The 22,211-nt window shown below is 40.4% G+C and overlaps 1 protein-coding gene across 8 annotated transcripts in view; it reads right to left on the reverse strand.

Moving 5' to 3' along the window:
• Nucleotides 1-22,211, reverse strand: part of mycbp2 (MYC binding protein 2) — a 64,657-nt gene extending 42,446 nt beyond the window's left edge. For all 8 annotated transcript variants that reach the window (XM_073473418.1, XM_073473417.1, XM_073473424.1 and 5 more), the window contains exons 1-16: nt 21,559-22,211; nt 19,215-19,290; nt 11,766-11,981; nt 9,942-10,095; nt 9,562-9,758; nt 8,040-8,282; nt 6,526-6,597; nt 6,172-6,268; nt 5,986-6,059; nt 4,122-4,260; nt 3,861-3,937; nt 2,072-2,276; nt 1,787-1,951; nt 1,435-1,593; nt 1,121-1,325; nt 333-478 (exon numbers count right to left, since the gene is read on the reverse strand). In XM_073473418.1, the coding sequence (XP_073329519.1) occupies nt 333-478; nt 1,121-1,325; nt 1,435-1,593; nt 1,787-1,951; nt 2,072-2,276; nt 3,861-3,937; nt 4,122-4,260; nt 5,986-6,059; nt 6,172-6,268; nt 6,526-6,597; nt 8,040-8,282; nt 9,562-9,758; nt 9,942-10,095; nt 11,766-11,981; nt 19,215-19,290; nt 21,559-21,830 (2,497 nt within the window). In that variant the 5' untranslated portion in view covers nt 21,831-22,211. The remainder of the gene's footprint in view (nt 1-332; nt 479-1,120; nt 1,326-1,434; nt 1,594-1,786; nt 1,952-2,071; nt 2,277-3,860; nt 3,938-4,121; nt 4,261-5,985; nt 6,060-6,171; nt 6,269-6,525; nt 6,598-8,039; nt 8,283-9,561; nt 9,759-9,941; nt 10,096-11,765; nt 11,982-19,214; nt 19,291-21,558) is intronic.

Consider the following 22,211-nt stretch of genomic DNA (forward strand, 5'->3'; position numbering starts at 1 on the left):
ACAATTGTGCGAAACACTGCATCCAAGCAAATGCGACAGACAGTGTGATATGTGTGGCACAAGCAGCACACTGGCATAGCTGAGAAGGACATAAACTGCAGCCTGCACACATCCCTGCTCAAGACATTCATGAATTCTGCTCAAATATTGAGTATCCAACACACTGCAAACCACTGAAATTTGGAATTTCACATATAGGCATGAGATTTTTACTTTGGCTTTCAGCAAAATTAAAACAATGTGAGTGGTGACACAGGTGAGATGTTAATATTGTATGAATGACAGCGCAAAACAAGGTAGCATGAAGTCATTTAAGACATCAGTTGTCATACCTAGCAGGAGGTCCAGTGGAATCATCTCCTTCACAGCATCAAAGATGCCTCTCTGTCTAGCCTCTTGACCATCCAGCTCCCTGGCACAGGCCTTGCAACAGCCACACGCTGAGCAGCCAGACTCTCCAGACCCACAGCCACAGATACTGGTTGGTAGACGCAAACACACAGACAGAAAAAATATTCACATTACATTCACATAAGCCAGGTTTCCATCTAGAAAGTATCAAGATTTTAACAAAAAAATTAGAAAATCAGCAAAAGAAATGTGAATGAGAGCTTGTTCCCATCCACTACCTTTATGTGATTTGGTGTGAGTGATATGAGTTGGTTAATCGAGGTAATTGAGATAGGCAGTAGGTGGTGCCAATTCTAACTAAGACAGGGACAGTCAAACCTCAAATGGTGTAAAGTAGGGAAAAACTACGGAAATATGACATTTCAGTCAGGTTACGTCAGATCTGTGTGGTTTCTTTTTTTGCCTCCTCAGTGGATCAAAAACAGCTGATCAGTCATGTGTGTTAAATCTTGCTACGTCAGAACTTATCCAGAAGACGTGCTTCAATCGTCCACTAAGTGCATCAACTTTATAAAAAAAATGTAAAAAAGAAGAAAAAAAAAGAAAGCAAAAATGATCTCAGGCGGAAAAACTTTTTTCCAAAATTGAGGGAATTTTTGGTTTTCATTTATGTTGTTTCCATCAACCTTTTGTAATGCGATGATAAACAGAAGTGCTGCAGATATTGTCATGACCACCTTCACCTCTTCCAGAGTTTGTGTAGTCTTACCCTCCTGGTACTCTGTCCGGCCGTCCACTGCTGACACAGCTGGCACCGTAGCCAGTGCAGTCTCCACACACTGTGCACACCATGCACTGGTCCAGCTTCCACTTGTGCATGCCTGGCTGGCACATCATGCTCTTTTCTTCCTTCTCTTCTAGCTCATCCTCCAGGTCTTCATCCATGGCTGTGGCCATGCTCTCCACACCAAAAGCTACAAAAAACAAACACAATGCCATCAGACTGAGCAATAGCACAAAAGACAATGTAAGTGTAGATAAGACAGTATGTTGTTACGTGTTTTTGTTTGTCCATCTGCTCACCTTTCCCTGCCTGGCTCATAGATCCAGTGTCTCTGCCACACTGGCCTTTGTTATTCACCCCAAATGTCCACACTTCACCGCTCTTGGTCAGAACACATGTATGGGCCTTGCCCATGGCAACCTGAGTTACAAAGTGACCTTTTAGGTCTGTCACCTGGCCTGTGGAGAAGAAAGTAGGATTATGATCAAAGTGAATAACATGGCTTCAAACTGTGAAATATTTATAGACAAATAAATGTTTCTTCTTAAAAGTGTTTCATCTGTCATTTTCAAAGGAATGAAACTACTGAAATATCTCAGAAAAATTCCCTCAAGTTGAGAATTTGAAATAGCCCTGTCCCAGTTAACTCACAGGTGCTGTCACTGTAAATAGCATCTTTGCCAAACATGTAGAGCTCCCCATCCTTGGTGACAATGCTGCTGCTGCCATTGTTACAGGCAGTATACACCGCTGTCTTGGTCTCCAATTTGATCATCTTCTTGGGCTTGTAAGGTTTGGGCTGTCTGCGACTTTTAGCTGCAACGGAAAATAACAGACATGACCTTCATAACTGAGGTGGCTTTGATTTCAGAGTGAGACAAAGGTCAAATAGAATCAATTGTTGAGTTGTTTTCAGACAGTTTGAAATCATCTTACTGGACTCTCCATCCTCTCCCTTGCTGGCAGAGCCTGTAAAGAACACACTTCCATCTTCAGCCACTAGCAATGCATGAGAACCATCATGGCCGACTGAGAACTGAGCGATCTTGGGCGACTTTGTAACGGGCAATTCCACCCATTTCCCTGCTGACGGGCCACCCTGCTTTATACCCAGGCTCTGGTACTTTCCTGTGTAGTAAATCTGTGAGGGTAAGATGAGGAAAGATGATCAACACAACAGTTTTCTCATAGTGGTCATTTCTGAGGAACTAAGGATCTATAGTTTTTCCATTTTGTGGCAAAAGCTTAGCAAGGGTTAATTTGTTTCGTTCTGTGGCAGCCAACAACCCTGCTACACCAACACAGTGTTCCTAGTGAAACAAATAAGGACCCTCTGTTTATTGACAGTATTTTAGTCTGAACACAGCCTTGTCCCATGTGCACGGCACTTTAGCAATTCAAACAGCAACTTGTGATGGTACATGCACAAAGGCTGCTTCTGGAGGTGAGAGAGTTTTTATAACTCAAATCATTTGACATGCACTTTACAAATTACACAATTGCACAGCATTGTATGCAGAGACAACAGTAGCTTCTAAACCACTAACAGATGGTCTTTGACTCCTTTCCTAGTATCACATGTCTGGCATAATGTCCAGCCCAACTGATGAGTGAACTTTGTGCCAAGATACAGGTCATCTGCTCCTATTTTTACCCATCCAGCCGGCCTGGGTTAGGGTAATCTGCAGATAAAGAGTGCTGTGAGATTAGGGCCTCTACACAGACTCAGAAATGTGCAACAAGCAACTGCCCTGGACTGTTATCTATAAAAGAAGCACACTGCACCACACCTACAGTACCTTCGCACACACAACCACACCCTCCACACACCCAAACAAAGCACATAGTGAGCATTCTCATCTTACTAACACAGCTTGGATAAAAATGTGAAATGTGCGTCCTAACAGTGATTTGACCGACTTTGATCGATTACAAACACCCTGCAATCTAACTCTGAGTCAAGTAATATACAGAGTTGATTCCTCCAAAAGCCTCCCTATGCAGACAAACATAACATCTATGTGGTTTACTCTACCACCATTCAGATTTGTTAGCACTTTATACACTTTGTGTATGTTCCCCTATATTACTTGATTAACAACAACTCTTCACTCTCAGTGGGCCCTGGTGGGTTTTCCTGGAGGTAGACATTATACTGCAGGCCAGAGCCACTGCTTAGCTGGGTGAAATACTCTAATCACTTCCAGTTAGTTAAGCACGTACGTCCCTTTACAAGCTCGGGGTGCATATAACCACTAACAAGAGTAGGGTCCAGAGCACAATAAACAGTGCAAAGACATTAAGAGATACAAAAAAAACATAAAAAACAGCTCCCTCGTTCTGTATTAATTTTTTTTTTTAAAGACGATTTAGCTCAGAGGGTCATCAAATGTTTCCAAAACAACAAGACAAGTCTTATTGTTATGCTTATTATAGCCTGATCCAAGGAAAATCTGACTAGCTAACGACACACAGATGTTATGAACTAACTAAGGGAATGTAAATTTAGTACAATGGGCTTCATGTGGCCAGTGTGACACAGAAGGAAGAAAAATCATGGCTTAACGCAATTAATTTAGAGCCTTTTCCCTAGGTTCACCCTCTAAAGTGTAGGGCCTATCATTAGCAAGACAAAAGCTGTTAGAGCTCAGCGGTCGAATCTGTTCCAACTTTCATTTTTCTTCAACATCTTAGGCACAAAAACAGAGATGATGTTCGCTCTCACCTTTCCCGAGGCAGTTTTCATCAGAGCAAACTCCCTGCCTGCTCCGAGCAATGCTGCCTCTTCATCAAAGCCTGTGCCTGAGAGAACAACATAGTATTTAGAGACAAATACGCAATGAGACAAGGTTGTAAAGTATGCTTGTTTTTTTTATACCTTTTTGTGTTTGAACAAATTCCAACCTTGTCTTTACATACAAAATGATCTTGTAGCAGGTGTATGTATGCATATGAAGACATCATGCACATATTTTATACCACTCACTGATGATGTGCAGATCCTTCTCGAGGTCAAAGAGAGAGATGCCGCAGGCGTGCAGACATTTCCTTGCCAGCTTTAGCTGCAGTTCCTGCTGCAGGGCCGGGTCTGAGCTCATAGTATAGATCCGCACCACAAAACCATCCTGCAGGAGTCAGGGCCAACAGGAGGAATTGCTGTTTAGTTTCATGATACCTAACAATGTTAGGACGCAAAAAGCCCCCAATTTATTGAAAACATTTCCCCACTTCACCTATGAATAAATCAAGCGCTTAAAGGAGCAGTTCAAACTTTAAAGACATACAGTTATTCACATTTTTGCCTGTGTAAGTGCATGTGCATGTTTTGGTATAATTGGGAATAAAGTAAGTCATTACAAATGGGCCTCACATCCCAACAACTGTTGCCGCAATATGTTTGGGGGTGTGGGGTGTTTTTTATATTAGTGGCTATAGTAATTTAAAACCCAGCCATGTCAGTGTAAATAGCATATCCATTTATCTTAACAACACCAAGAAGGATGTGACACCTATCGACAACTCGTGCTCAATGCAGAGCACATGACAGATGATGAAACAGTCTGAGATATAGGTTAGTCAGACTGCAGTGGATGTGGCTGAGAGGGACAATTTACAGGATAGGAACAAACTGGTATATAAAAAAAGGATGAAGGGTAGCATGGTGTTGGTCTGGTTTCTACTGCGTGGTAATGATGACACTGTAATGACACTCTAGAGCAGCTGAGCACATGTGCCACTCAAATCATTTATTAAGTCCCTCTATTCTCTGGCCAGTACCACCCCCGACTTTTCCGCCTTACATGGTACTTTCTTTATCTGACTATCCCCTTAACCTCGTCTAGTTTACTGACACCATCATCTTCTTCCCAGCATCTGAAACCCCCACATTGTGCATCTCAAGTGGTTTCCCTCAACCGTTAAGTGGTCTGTGCAGTGGTTGCATTTGCTTGCTGCTCACTTAAAATGCATGCAACTTCTTAGGTCTCCCCAATCACCCACACACACAGTGTCCCACCCCCTTGATTAGCCTAGAAACTGCTATTCGGGAGGAAGGCGAGCTGCAACGGCAGATATATGGATTTCACATCTCCCCCTCCCCCACTGACATTACAGAGTGCTTATGCAGATAACTGCTTGAGAGATTAAGCTCTCGGGAGAATACCCACATCTGGTGCCACTGCCCTCACTGCCACGCCCACATATACACAACACACTCACACACATATAAACATAGACAGAGTCGCCCCCCACCCCTCTGTGGCACAGCTGGTGATCAGCTGAGGACCCTTCAAAGTGAGACTGGGGCCTCAGCAGCAGGGGCAGTGACAGATGCTTCACTGGGCACGACTACCCTCATTTTAACTAACAAAAGATTTGGTTTTCATGAAAGAAACAACACATTTTAGAAGAGATCTTATTTAGTTGCACTAGATAAAAAATAAGACAAATGAGCAGGAGATTGTTTAATTGTACTGGTGTGTGTGTATAAATGACTGATGACAAGTGAGATGACCACACACAAACATGGTCTGCATTTCTTTCAGCTCACAAAAGCTCACTGACAAACACCTCTGAGACTGAAATTGACAGTCCAGTATGAAATGAAATTTAACAGCACTATAATCTCATATATAAAGATAAATGAGTAATGATGAATCTCCATTGTCTTTCCAGCAGACATAGGCAGTACAGCATAGTTTTTTTCTTAGTTCAGCTTTACACATAGGGGAGACCCTGAAAACATTGAGGATTTTCCCCTCTGGCGCCCATTTAATATCAAAATTTCAGTTTAAGAGCGATGTGGTTATTGTCATGATGATGAGGAGCTTTAGCCTCAAAATTAAACTTACATCTTTGCAGGCTGCAATCTGGTTGATATACTCTCCGTCTGTGAAGATGATGTTTTGTCCATCTGAATGTTGACCTGGAAAGAGCAGCAAAGTGAATATACTCAATATTTTGTTTGTTGGAATATTGATGACTTATCTTCCGTGAGATGTTTTTAAACAAGGCAACAAGAAGTGTTTTCTTTGCACCTGGCATGATGACAGTTCCCTCAGGCTCCAGAGTCTCGGGGTTGATCTTGATGGCCGACATAGTGTGGTTACTTGTGTCCCGATACAACAAGTATCCCTGAGGAGACAACACAAACACTGAAGGACTCTCTTCAAGCCTTACAGCTCACTTAGACATAATTTTCATAATGATGAAGATGACACTGTATTTAAACAATTTATTAATACTCTCAATGTTAAACTAAGCAGTGATGACAAATAACCAACATCACTGGAGTCATATGGAGGTCTAAGTTTATATGTGACCTGAAGATTTTACATAATCAAAGCCACTTCACTGTAATGTATGTGAGGAGCATCTTGATGGAGACCTACCTGAGCAAAGCCCAGCCATGATCTCTTCTCCTTTCGATTCCTGATACGAGATGTTGAGTTGTACACATGGCCCTGTGAGGCGTTGATAACACAAGAAGACAATTATAAACACTGACAAACTTTAATTTAATGTTGGCAGATGAAAATCAGCAGACGACTACAAACACTGGCATTTGATTTTGGCAATTAATCTCTTAAAAGCAAGAGTATTCTGTTTTACAGCAAAATCGTGGCTGTTTACTAGCATGCTTCTCTAATGCAAACACAGAACTACTACTGTTGCTTGCTGCCTACATTGAATTGAGAAATGCTGTGCTGTAAATTGTGTCTTTATGTTTAAACTTGATTTCATCACATGATCCCATGCAAAAAAGTCCATTCAGATTTAAAAATCTAATCTGAGCAGACAAGAGCTACTGAGCTACTAGAGCCTATTGATAGCAAGTGTCCTGCTTTCTTGCATACATCAGCTGCCAGTCTATCAGGTACACCTAGCAGAGAGGTGATTATACAGACAGGTGCTTTTGTTCTTAAGTCTACCATCATTGATATGAATGGGTTGGACAGAATAATAGAAACACCTGTCAGTAGAATGTGGCACAGTTCAACAGCAACACAAACTCCATTTTAAAATAGTTTCATCAAAAAAAAAGGAACATTATAACCTTCATGATGTGAGGATTTACGTAGGACTGTTCTATTAGACTGCATTAGTTTTAGCTCAGCATTCATAAACAACTGGCGTCTGAGAGTATACATAGTTGGTGTCCTGTGATAACTATGCATTTCTTAATCGTCAACTATGCCTGAGCCAAGAAAAACCTGTCCTTGAAGCATTCTGACAGTACAATTTTACATAATTAACTTTAACTGTTTATTTATCTAGAATATTTTCCCAACCCATATAGGAGCACTTAATCCTTCAGTTTATCTGAAAATGTCTATGTCACTGAACTTGGAGATATGTGGTTATCACTCGACAGCAGAGTATGTGACCTGTGCAGAAGGATTTTGGATGGATCCCAGACCAGATTTTTTTTTTTTCTCATCTACTGCTCCATCTCGCCCCAGTTTCACTCCACTCACACCATGAGATGGAACTTGAAGAATGCCAAACCCAAAATGCATCTGTGTATTGTCACAAGCTGCTGCAAGCTCAACAACTAAGGTTTACAAGAGAAGTCATACAGGTGTACTACTCCTGTTACACTAAAAGATGAATCTGTTGAGCTCATGTTTTATTTTGCAGATTAGTCCAGCTAGTGTTTAAACTGAAATTAAAATGCAATGTAGATTTCTTTTAGGGGGGAGTGAGCGGTGACTGATTTGAGTGGAGCGTGATGAAATCTGAGTTAAGCACAGAGCGATATTAAGCAGAGCAGCCTGGAGCTGATTTGAGCAGGGGAGCGGTCAGGACGAACAGCTCCGTGAGCAAGGAGGGGACATTCTCATGGCTCCACTCGCCAACATTCTCTGCTCAACAGTGACAACATGCATCTTTCTGTGCTACATACCCTAACAGTGCCACTGTATCCAGAGCCCACTTTGTAGAGTCCATCCTTGCAGAGCAAGTACAGGAAGGAACCATCAGTCTGCAGGAGACAGCGCTCGTCCTCGTCAATGGCCACCTCTTTCAGGACCCACTTGTTCATCAGGGCTGCACGTTTGATGCCATTCCCAAACCAATCCTGGATTTGAATCTTTCCAACCAGGACAGCTTGTACACTCCTCTGTAGTGCGTTCAGTATGGTGGGCACCTGGTGAGATTGTGGAAGACAAAGAGGGTGCTGAAAGAGTGCAGGACTGCCAACTTCTAATATTACATAATGGAGTATATATTGAGAAGTAGATCACGCATGGGGGGAACTGGCTACCGAGTTTCTTTGTTGCTAATCAAGTCAACTTCTCATATTAGTGGCTCAAACTGTGGTGAATGTACCAGCACATTGGCCCTCTTCTTAATTTGCCTGAATGTATTTTCACACACACATTTCCACGGCAGGTATAACACACACGTCGCTGATCTCACGGTTCTCACACACGCAAACAAACACAAAGGCATGTGCAGTACATAAGCCCACACTTCCCATCTGCCCTCCTTCCATTGTGATGATTCACAGTCCAATCAATGCCTAAAGGATGAGCAACCAGGAAAACAAAACACACACACACACACACACACACACACACAGGCCTGCGTCTGTGGGGGATAAAGTCCCTCTGCAGCTCTGGTCAAGCGTAGGAATTTTATTCATATACCGGTAAAGGTGAAACAATTTACGGTCACAAAGCCTGCACACAAAGTACTTACTGTCTAAGTTACAGTTTTAGTTTTTGAAAGCAGAAGCAATGAAATCGTAGAAAGAAACAGCGAGAGAAGAGAGAGAGGACACGCTAAAGATCTAGAGATGGAAGCAAACAGAAGACCAGCTAATTGGGGTAGGAACGCAGGAAGGGTAACATAATCAAACAGGAGAATCAGAGTGGCTTGACATTTTCCAAAACTCAATTTGCACTGTCCAGACACTCCCATGAGTCTCTCTGCTCAGAGGAAATGCATGGAGGAGCCAGAGGTTACTTTATCCTTCTAAAAAGCACTTTGGCGATCTAAAGCATTTCTACAAGTCTGAAGGAAAAACTTGGATAATAGATGGGTAGAAATTTCTTGTTGGAGGTGGTTTGGAAAACATGACAATTAAAATTGAATTGGTATAACAGAACGATGTCATTTCAGCTAGTGTTTCACTGCATACAAGAATAAGGATCACCTGGAATTCCTCTTCCCATATAAAGATGTTTGTTTAGTATAGGGCAGTAATCTGAACAGGTGGTCAGCACACAAGATAAGATCTGATGATCTATAGTTAGTTGTGTAAGGAAAGCCTTACACGTGCAAATAACAGCTTGGACTGACTCACTCATATTTAACTTATTTCATCATTTGTTTTTCATATGAATGACAGAGAAGCAAAATAAAGATGAAGAAAACAGTCAAATCACCAAACGTAGTCTAATTTCTCTAAATTTGTTAATTACCTGTATCGTCTGGCAGGCATGGCTGCCATTGTTGGTGAGGATGGCAGAGACGGCCTGCAGGATTTTGCCGGTGTCACCCCAGGCCACCACCAGACTGAAGAGGCAAGCACAGGACAGAGCAGTGATGGCCTGTCCTGTTGGATCATTCGGCCCTGTGCTGCGGACTGTGGTCTCCAAAAGCAACTGGAAAAGAGACTCTGAGGAAGCATACACGTGGACGGCAGGTTAGATATTTGTATTTGTATTTCTGTATGTAAGGCTGAAATAAATATTCAAAATAATATACAATATAATGCAGTCCAATGCAACACAGCAAAGTGATCATTAGACTGTTCACATGCACCTAATAAACTCTTCTGCGTGTGTATTTTCAGCCTTACCTAGGACATCAGGAGGCTCGGTCTGAAAGCCTTCAGGCTGTTGTCCCTGCAGCATGTCCAACAAGGCCTGCAGGCTACGCAGGCACAGTGAGGGGTGAGAGAACCGTGTCTCTTTTATCAGCTCAAATACCCCACACAGGCCAATGCCAATGATCTGCACATACACACAGCATATTTGTATGAGCTAATGAACACCATGATGTCACACCACAGTCCGAGTGTAGCTGGACTACAAACACAATTAATAAACAGACTTTTGGGAAGGACGTTTTCTTTGAATAGCATGGCATCATCCTACAGTACAACAACCTACATTTAGCTGGGGGCCCACAGTATGTACTGTTACTTCCACTTCAACATCCCCTATTTACATTAGGAATATAGACAGACCCACTTGAGTGCATGGAGAAGGGAGGAAGGCAAAGGAGTTTGGCCTAGAAAAGGATGTCATTCTCTCTCTCAGTATGGCTTGTTAGTGATTCAAATAATGCTTTAATGTGCCTTCATATCTCAGTGAAGAACTTGGATTGCAACAGTGAATTGAAAACTAAGCATCAGTGTACAACTAATAACATAACAAGACATGTACAATACTGTGCACAAAAAAGGAGTACAGATTAACAAAAAATAGACATTCTAGTCTTTTCTATTGTAGCTTCTTAGATTATGTAACTGACATTATACTTTGTGAGGGCTTACAGGCATTTGGTCAGTGTTACTTTTTTTAAACACACACACACACACACACACACACACACACACACACAGGCTTAGTAGCAACTGTAATTAAACTGAAAGTAAAACTAAATCTACCCAAAATATTATATCAACAGTTGCCAATTTATTTTGGATGATAAGTTTGCCGTTATAAAAATTCTAAATTAAACCTATCCATCTGTGCAAAGTCCAGTATTTAACTGCTAACCAACATGCACAATGTGCACATAACACAAACTAAAATCAACATACAATCCTCTAAACAGCCACACACATGGCAAATTCATAAAATTGTACAATAACTGTGCTGTCACACTGTAGAAAGGTTTGTCCTGTTGTAGAGAGCCTCAGATAAAGGAAAGTGGGGCATAATGCAGGTAATTTCTGTAGCCTAATCCTAACTTGTGTTGTACAATTTATGTTCAGCTCATTAATGGTGCCCCAGCTGCCTCCCTTAGATGACAAGCTCACATGTAAGACCTCAGATTTGTTATTGTGCTATTATAAGGCAGAAGCCTTTTCCAAAGTCAGTGAACATCCTTTACTTCCCTCCTTAATTCTACCATTTATGGCATAGACAGAAAATAAAATTTGACACATTGCCTCCCATTTACTTTGGTGTCGTATTTTATCCTCTATTTTATGTTATCAAAGAATGGGCTATAGGCCAGTTTACTGACAGAGCAATAGGGTCATAGGTAATGCAGTAGGCATCCAAATGTAAACAGTCAACTTAGCTTATAGACGGCAAATTAGAAAATTGTATTCATTACTGATTGATAGTATTTAATTTTTTCCCACATGCAAAAAAATGTTTAGATTTCAAATACAACTGACAGCCTTGCTATGGAGTAACAAAGACAAACCAATAGGCTCACAGAGTAGTAGAGGGATTTGGGGTAACAGAGCAGAGGCTATAATCCTCACATGATGGGCGTTTCAAATCTATGTTAAAGTGTCTTCAATTATCAAACAATAAAAAGGACACAAGCCCAGAGAGATACAGGATTGTTGCATCCCGAAGATAAAGAGCAAAGGCTGGCTCTCGCCTTGATACCGTGCGCTGCTACCACCACATAAGCAGCCAATTCTACCCCCTGCTCATACCTTTGGCAGCTTCACGGCTGGCTCGCGGTACTCTTCTTCCTCCTCACTGTCTGAGTCCCCACTCTGCACCGAGCTCCTGGAAGCCAGCGCCAGGGAGGCCTCTCTCTGCTGCCAGTCCAGCACACAGTGCCGTACATTGCAGTAGACGTTGAATGCAGATGGGTTGCTGTGCAGCTTGATGTCCGGCACACAGAGGGCTCCATCTAGACTCTCGGCCTGCAGAAAAACAGAGAGTAGTGGAAGTTCAGTCAGGAAAACCTTTTCTCAGTATTTTCTTAGTATCATCTGGTGCATCATAATACATTCACACACAGATCAATGCCAATTCTTTATGAGTATGTCACATTGTAAAGAGTTGCATTCAGGTGTGTTTACCGTACTATCTTGTGGACAAAAGTGGTGACTGTATATTAAGAGAGCTGCAAGCATGTTTTAATTAGATCTCTATGGAGGTGATCAGTTTTTGTACTAATCATGGGCTTCAACTTTTAGTCATCATAGTGCCACTTGGTCAGGACCAAAGCTCAAAGTGACATATTGCTGCATTTTGGGTCCTGTTTGATGTTACTGCCGTATTTATAACAGGAGTTGTAAACAGTATATCACATGGGCAGGCAATTCATGCATTCATTGTGGTTTGTTTCCCTCGGCTGTTCATGACTCATGCAGGTGCTTAAAGCAGGAAGTTTCAGTGTAAGGCCATTAATGGCACGCCTAACCAAAGTCCCTACAGACCACAATCAGTGGTGTAATTCCTCATTCAGCTTTACGAGGAAAAATCAGTTCTGAGAGGCAAATCTAAACCTAAGGGACTTGAGCCAGATGCTAGCTGTTGCATTTGACGAGAAACAAAATTATATAAGGTTTGAATTGAAAAACGTCCGTGAACACAGTTAGTCTTTAAGCAGCCAATTCTGTCACTTGTCCTCCTGTCTAGTTGGTGACACCGTTGTGACATGAAGTGACTCCTACTTTTGCTTTGACTCCTCAGGGAGCTCACTTTTAACACACTGGGCTTGGCAAGTGTTTACCCATTTCAAGATCAGCTCAGCACAGCTATCAGTGTTACAAAATGGCTTACCCAACATTTTACATAACTACTGCAGAATATTTAAAGTAAAACTTGAACACAGCATTGACATATTATCACCTTCTACATATGATTTTTTTAAACATTAATATCACAGCAAACTAGGGGTGTCACGATTTCAATCCTAAATCAACTTACCAACTACTTGTGTGTGTCCGAAGGAGATAAAAACCTAACCCTCCTTTAGTAAGTTTTTTGTTTACTGGTGGGGGAAAATTAACTGAACAGAACTGATAACATTGCCAGAGATACTTTATTGATTTGTTCGGGAAGATGATTAACTTGGGACAGATTTGAGAAACTGAACTTTGAAACAAACTGAATTTCTATCTTTTGTTGTTTATTGTTAAATTCCCAAAAATGTGGTATTGTTTGTTGAACTCTGGAATCTTTATATTTGGTGACTATTATTAGAACCTGTCTAATACTAACCTGGAAAAAGTCACCAGGATTAAGTCAAACAACTGTTGTAAAATACACCTATTTTTATAAAGAAGAATTTGAAAATTTAAATAACAGTAGTCAGGGCATGAAACCATTGGTTGATCTTCACAAATCAAGACTCAATGGCTGAACCGTCAGTGCTTAAAAATAAATGTTTAAGCTGAAAATCATTCAGCTGCCTGCTACAGGCTACAGCAGAAAACGACATTATGAGAGCGGTAAAAATGAACCAAAAAAGGTAATTTACAGACCAGCTAAACAATGCGCTGAAACTCATTTTAAAGCTCAGGGTAAATTTGGGTCATAATTCTCTAGGTTCAACACTAGGAGCAACCCTTTTCAATTTTTTGAATGTTCTAGAAATAAAGCCTCTACAATGATAGAAACCTGAACATTGTAAGTAGAAGTCCTGTCAAGAAGGACTCCTAAACTAGTATATTACATTGTTCTTTTTGTCTAGAACCTCTGGCGTACCGTCCTTTTGTTGTGTATTTGTGTTGTGTTTGGTCTTTTCCTTTATTTGTTTTTGTAACCAAAATGTAAATTAAAAAAAACAAAACACAGGCATTCCCTTTCACTTTCTTTTCACATTGTCATTTGACCGTTTTGTATGTAAAATGTTGGTTATAGCCTCTTTAATGGTCATTTTAGGGGCTTTAGTTATTGGGCTTGTTTTGTATTGCTTTACTGTATACTAAGAGGAGTTTGCAAGATGAACATACATTTATATATCCATATATACATTATATAATTTATAATAATCTGAGTCTACCCTCAGTGATATAAATGAAGTGGACAAAATAAGAACATTCAATTAAAAATAAAATAATTACAGCAAAGGTTCAGCACTTGACTCAAAATAACCCTTTTGATTAGTATGAAACTACACTCTACAGAGAACTTGATAGGCTAACTAACTGATTAGCTTTCTGTGGCCCACCAAGCAAGGCATTTTTAACTACAGTCCTGAGGTAACCTCTAGAGAACCCTATTGATCGATTGTGCTTCTCTTGCAGTGTTGCGCTTTTGGCATCACAATCACAGAGGGTGATGTCATCTATTTGGGGAGAGAGGTCATTCATTCTCAGCTCAGACCAGTGGGGAGGATATTAGCTGCACTCTCATCTAACAGGACTGTCTAATGCTCTCCTGCCTTGTTGCTAAAGTAGCATTTGTGACAAAGTGACTGTACAGCTTTCACAACAGAGCACACTGCCTGGAAAGAGCACTTCAAATGAAACCCAGAGATGCTATAATAACCCAAACTTATAAAGCAAGGGAAAGAAAATGCGTTTGTTGGGAGATGACAGAAAAACACAAGGGTGGAGTAGAGACAACATGCAACATCTTGAAGCTGGGCCTTTGAGATAGGATGATCAGCATTTATGGCCAATACGTACAAGATTAGTTGCTTCCTACTAAGATTCTGCTGGTTGATTTGTCTAATAATAGATTGCCTCCATTGTTTAGAAGCAGGTGAAGTCTAATAGTCACTTGATTAAATATTATTGCAATAACAAGAGTCTTTGTTACATAACATAAGGGAGTAGTATTGTTAAATTTGGAAGTCACAAGTAAACAAAAGGGTAGCCCTAACACAACAATCTGAAACACAGAATTGAAACCCAATGTTGCTCAAAAATAAAATACGTACTAAAGCAGCTGTGCACACAATTAACACACAATTAAATCAAACTTTGTTGTGTCTTTGTCTGTGCTACTATTATCATTATCTAAAGCAAAGATATCCTGACTTTTAAGTCCATAGCTCCAAAAATTGTTGGATCTTGCAATTTCTAACATGCCACTCCAGAGTATTTCGACTGACCCTTCCTGTCTGCTATACGCCCAAGTGTTTCCCACTCTACACCTCCATTTTAATGTTACTGATGTTTACAATCAGGGACAGCGTCCCTTTTAATACAGTTACAGCTATGTTACGTGTGATTGGTTAAATTCGCAAACAGAACATGAAGCAGCAGAAACATGGTCCTCACAGTGCAAGTGAAAATTGTAATTGACAGGTTTCACAAGTGCTGACAGTTCCCAATTTAAAACTGAACAAATCATCATGAAGTTGTCATTAAAATAGACACCTTCAAGCATCGTGTCATTATGCACTTAAGTATAGGCAGATACAAATATGCAAACCTCAATGACCTGCTGATGTTTTGTGGTTTCTTCTCATTTTGTAATAGCGCAAACCCATAACGTAAACATGCTGTTCATCTGGCGGTTTCTTTTGTGTTCCTGTCTGCACTTCACTGCTGATTTGATGACTGTCTAAGAGCTTTGGAGAAGGCTGCTATAGAGACCCTGACCACACTCAGACAGTTAAGCATTTCAAACTGCTGGCTTTATGGAAAAATAAGAAGAAAAAAAAAAGGAATAAAAGTTGTGTCTTCGAAAAGCAGAGGCTCAAGTGGAGAGGGATTTAGTTTGCATCACCACATTACATGAATAAATATGATCATAATATTATCAGCAGGAGACTATTTTAAATCATTTATTCATCTAATAATACCTCACTATTTTAAAGACAGACCACGTCTTTCCAAAGTCTCAGACCTTTGACAACACAAAATCACTCCTCGACCCCATGCCTCGGGCTAGGTGCTTATTATTAGGTGTAGGGGCACCTGTGGGATTACATGCAAGAATCCTCCAAGACTCTTCTAACCATCTGATTAAAAAGAATGAAAAGATTATCAGCTCCTTTCCCAGGTTGCAATGGTGTTTCCTATTCAGGTAACTAGTGGCTACCATCTTTTATTTGGATAAGGAAACAGTCACAGTGAGTTAAGTCTTTTGCAATCACGCAGCAGACAAAAAGTCCTTGAGGATTCTAGAAATACCTTCAGAACAGCAGAAAGTTTTTTCGTGAGACACCTTCTGGGTTCCCCAAACACTGCAGTGTGTTTAGCTTTCTTAGAAAAGGATGCTTAGCTCTGTGGCTTGAAACTAACACCAATGCCAAGAGGCACAAACCCGGGTTAGCCGTCACACTGAACAAAAGCAATTAACTTAGATTAGTCTAAGAAAAAGTTAGTATCTAAAAAATTAGATGCTTTACAATCTTATTTTACTTGATCGACCCATTTATTCTGCAGTGTACCTTCTCCTCATACACACACCATTGTTCTCTGTCATATCTATTTCATAATTCAGCTTTTAGTGCACTACAGATTGTGAGTACATCATATTAAATTTGGTCTCCTAGAAATGATGTTCATACACAGCTATTCTGCATTAGACATTATGGCAATATTTAGTTTAAATACGGTAATTAGTGTGACATACAGTATATAAAGTACAATAAAAAGCAAGGATATGCATATCAGGGTGGTGGAGGGGCACATGAGCACTTCACTTCAACACCAGCATCCATGATTGAATCTCTTCACATACACGACAGTTTAGACATTTTTATTTTTTGATCATGACCACAGCCTTTTGCTAATTGGTTTAAGCTGCATAAGCTTCCAAAGCACCAATATCATTGGAATAACATGCTGAAATTGACCAAATTATGTTTTGCAGACACTAAAATATGAATATTCTGATATTAGAGCTGGGTATTGCCTCTTTTGATTCAAATTAATTCAATGTCGATTCTGTTATTTCAGTTCCAATACCAATTTTGCTTGGATATGAAAGTAATTCTGAGAAATTTAATGCTGTAAACTGTATAAGGATCCCTCTAGCCTGGTGCATTATTCAAAATATTGAAAGGAATGGACTACTGTTCTGATTTTGGTATGTAATTATTAAAAATGCCGTGAAAGAACAAGAAAGTAATGACTGATGTAGGTGTAGATGTATTTCAACAAAGGAAAATGAGAGAAAAAAGAAACTTTCATATTTTAACAACCTTTTTGGCCATTCAAGTATAGATTTCTGATTTTATGAGGTGCATTTAAGTCCCTTCAGAGATTTACTCGCCAAATGGAAAATCTACGCACATTTGGCAGTTGGTGGTTATTAATTTCAGACCCTGACATGCATCCACAGGAAAAGGCATATATCAAAAGATGGATCTCAGGATTTTATTAATTGATATCGGATCATTCAACTGGAGATCGACTTGAATCGGAAAATCTATTTTTTCAAACCTAGCCATAGCTGATACACTGAATAAGAGAGTAATCCATGTGATCAAATTTAGTCTTAAATGTATCTTGCTAATGCAGAAAAGTTGTAGGGGACGCCACTGATTATTATTTTTATTATTCTTAAATTTTCTGTTAAATACAGCATCCAGTACAATATATTTAGCCGACATATACCATATTCATATAAATATCTCATTTCTTCAGTGTAAAGGTGAGATGAATGGTGATTTCATTCATCGATGACAACAGCCTGAATTACTTATTTAGTATCTTGTCCTCAGTTTAAAATAAAAAAATTGGCACAGGTGCACCACTGTTGTCAAGTAGATTTAATAGATTATTTAGACATTACATCGATTTTTTGATGTTATTTCAATGAATGTGTAATTTTGCATAATTACATTGATATTATAATTATAGTTTTTGAAAAAGAAACATTTCACATCTGCTCATACACACCATCTTCATTAGGATGATGAGTGTTTATGCTCTGCCTTTTGTTTCGACTCCACTTTCACATGTTCATAAGCACAAGGCAGACAAAAGGAGAGACACTTTCAAACCACACTCTTGTCTGACTATGACGGTGTGAGAGGCTTAACATAGCAAAAGTGAGTACTACACGTACAAATACAGCATGACTGCCCATGTAACTGCCCACGTTATTATGCCCGTTTGTCAGCCAACCTTGCCAACCATTCCATTCTCTGTCTCTGTAGTGTATTTTCTGTTGTTCCACATCAACTCACTGACCAAGTCAACCTGAAGAGAACTGAACTGACTAGCCAAGTGCATGCTGAATTTCCTGTCTAGGATAGTTTGAGGTGAAAGATGATAGAGTAGTAGAGCCTCTGCATGTCTTCTACCTTCACATTAGCTGTTTATGCTTTTGCCTGCCAGTTTGCTGGAAAAAAATCTGTGTAATAAAGTGAATCCAAACACGGACTAACAATGTTACAGACCAACCATAGGGCAGGCTGCTCTCTCACTCTCAGAGAAAAACAGCAAGATTAATATATTATCATAGTGGAATATATTTGTTGTTATAACTTGAGGATCAACTAGTCAGCCTATGTTGTACATGCAAAGTCTACAGCAGAAGCAAAAACACAACCACATCCACTGATGCAGACTGGGTTCCCTCTTCGGATGAAGGAGATGGAGGCAGGCAAACCGTTGCCGTGGAGATGAGGAACACATTAGGTCGCTCGGCAACAGGCCATCGTGCACAAGCCAGAGCCACTCCCGTGTGTCTCGCATTGTGTCGATCCACCTCTCTGGCTTCATATGTGGACAGGCTTCCTGGCACCTGACCAGCCGAGCCAATGAAAATATTGCTTCTGCCAACCACCTTCAGGATTGCAGAGAATCTAACCTTATCTTTAATCTTATCCTCAATCTGCCTCACTCATTCAAACAAGCTGTAAAGATTTATCAGTGCATAGCAAAGGCTGTGACAGTTGCAAATTAAAACTGCCAGTCAAATAGTTATTAAAATGAGCAGAATACAAATATTAAATTATGTCTATGAAATGCTTTATGGGTACTGAGAGTATTAGGCATAACTATGCCCCACTAACAAACATAGCACCTACTTGTGATGTTAAACGGCAATAATTTACATTGTGTGGCGTTATATTATTATTATTTTATATATTTTTAAATGGTTTAAAAACAGCAATTTTACAATGTAGCTTTGGCCTTACAACTCCTCTGAACATATCTATTAAATACCCAAATATAAACACAGCCATGTGGATGAACAGTTGTTATATTGTGTAACAATTGGTTATTGTCTCTTACCTTTGTTCTTGATTTGACTTTTGACTTGACCTTCTGTCGCCTTTTCAGTTTCTTCTTACTCAAAGCCTTCTTTCCCCTGAAAGAATATGGTGATTACTCAGTATTGCAAATTAAACTGTATACTTAAGCAATGTTTACACTCAAAAAATAGCATAACATTCAAGAAATTTTCTTTTCATCCGACCACAAGCTTTATTAAAAATATGATGATGTGAGTAGAAGGGCGGCAAGGCTTCTTGTCATTAACACATTAATCTTCAGGCCAGTCATGAAGTTGGAAAAAAAATTACACACAAATAATTTGTTCTTTTGTTTAGCGATTACAGTTCTGAATCCATCCCAGGAGTCTTTAATGAGACACTCGGTTTCACTTTCTCACCCTTGCAGAGAAAGTCTACATCTTATGCAGCTGGCAAAGCACACGCTTTGAAGTGCAGGATCCCCAACTTAACTGTCAGAGGTGTAGCAGTTGTCACCATATTCAGTGTTACTCATCCTGACAAACAGCCCCAAAACACGCATAAGTTTGGTTTTGCTAAAATTCCAGAAATGCTTTTGAACTCTCTCTGATATCAGTGCTTTGCGCCGGCTTTTTGTGATAAATCTCACTTGCAAATCAGGCTGCCAATGCCAATGCTAGGGACCACAAATAGAGTTACAACTAAAAACAGAAAGGCACTTCATGAATTAATTATCATTATTACTCACTGCTAGATACGGAAAATCGATTCATGTTAAATCTGCCGTTGATCGGGTGTTTAGAAAGTGCTGATACATTAATTCTGTATTCTGTACCTAAAATACAGGTTTGGAGTAGCTTTATTTTGTCACTCATGTGTGCAACTGAATACTGATTTCTAATAACTTGTCACTGTACAAAAGTAGCTTCAAGCTCTTCTTGAGCACACAGTAATGGGCTGGGCAAATCAACCGGATAGGGATGTCTGTCTGATATTTACCATAGGAGGCAAATATCAACAAATCCAATCCATTTGCTTCAAGGGGCGCCCCAAACACTTCCTACAAGCTTGCATGTGTCTAAAGTACAAGCTGCATCTCATACAAGCAAGGTATTTTGCTATGAAAGAGAAATTGGTGTCAAATGCGATGGTAGTTCAAAGTAACATGACAAATCTGGATAGCTTGAAGTAAAGACATGAATTCATGAGTTGCTTATGAAAACACTGGTGCGTTTATACTAATGTTGGACACTTCAACGGCATATTGGTCGATGTCTAAAGCTGGCATTGCAAATGTGGGGCTGAAAACAACAAATGAGTTTGTGAGGGAGGATGCTGCAATCACCCAGCTACTCAGTCTACAACCTGACTGACTGACTGACTAGAATGACGTAACTGTATTACCCGCTTCTGCCAGAAAAGCAAATGAGTTCAACCACCTCCCATTCCCAACACATCCTCTCCCATACATGCCAAACGTTTAAAAAAAAGCAATTTTGTGTATAGGAGCAAAATGCTACATTTACTATGTGTTTAAATAATTATCTGATCATTATCAAGTCCACGTTTCTTGAAAAATAAATCGCTGGTTTACGTTGAAGTAACCTGGGGAAGGGCTGATGCTCCTCAACGTCAGATAACGTTAGCTAACGTTAGCCATCGGAACAGTGACGCCGTTGGGCCTAAATACACACCGCTCACTACATTCAATTACATTAAATGGCAAGTGGGACGTGAAATATGGCGACAACCCAGGCAGCGATTGTTTGAAAACAGTTAACAAAACGATCAAATAAAGCGTTGAACGAGCAGGACGTGTGTTTACGTTTAGCTGGCTCCGGTAGCAGCTAACGTTATCGCTCAAAACAAATTGACAAACTGCTGTCATGCCAGCTAGCCAGCTAGCTTGTTATGGATGTAGCTAAGCCGATAGTGCACATTTTCCAATCGTTATGACCTAGTTGTATAGTGATTTTATTTCAGTGACAATGTGTCAACGTTGAACGATAATAATGTCCACAGCACCCAGAGTGCAAACCACTGGCGCAAGGGTGAACCAAAGTAACGTTAGCTTAGCTGGCTCACATAAGCTAGGGAAGTCAAAACCAAAATGCTACCTAGCAAGCTGACCCCCGCAAGACACTGCACCCAAATTATGGAGTTCCTGGCAGTATTGTATGTAGTCAAAACAATGACTTAAATGACACAAGTCTGGCTGGCTCAAAAACCATAAATAACAATTCACTTAACCTCGCTGAAGCTGATGTTAACTGGCGTACCGCTAGGGAAGGGTTAATGTTAGGGTCGTTAGCTCAGTTAGCCCCACAAATGACAGACCAACATCTACCATATCTGACGTTATATTTCTCACGTTAGATACTCACCTCCCTTGATTTATCCCTTGCTCTTTATCATTGATAGCGGTGGTATAAATCCGCCTGTATCTTTCGGCCAAAGCTCGCCCTGAGAGTAAAAGCTGGTACCGAGTCCGACAATCCGACTGGGCTCCGGGTGTCGGACAAGAACCCATTCCCGAACCAATGGTGGAGAGATCGGCTCCTGCTCCAGAAATGACCCTGACACCCAGCCCCATCGACGGCGATGAGGAGGGCAGAATCCCTCCACCGGCGGCCGCTGCCGCAGCAGCACACATCATCGTTTTGGAGAACAATGCATATATCACACAAAAGATACCACAGCTAGATAATATCTAGCTATCAGATGCAATCCACTTGTCATTAAATCCACCACATGTCACATTATTTGTCCATTCCAAGTTGCAGAAATACCACAATTAGCATCCACGGTCCCCAGTTATTATAAGCGCAAATTGTAGCCAATCTGGTGGTGCAACAACGTATGGTCTTCCGATCCGGCCACAGCGTCAACACGGTGCTCGTCTCCCGAAAATATATCTTCTCAAGCCATAATACGTTTTCTCGTGAAACAGCAGAAACGCCAGCATTAATTTCCCAGAATCGTCTTGTCGTGTTTTATTCGTTCCTTAAATATTTCTTGACCCCAGAGAGGCAGCACC

This window comes from Pagrus major, chromosome 9 (genome assembly GCF_040436345.1).
Source record: "Pagrus major chromosome 9, Pma_NU_1.0".
Classification (NCBI taxonomy): domain Eukaryota; kingdom Metazoa; phylum Chordata; class Actinopteri; order Spariformes; family Sparidae; genus Pagrus; species Pagrus major.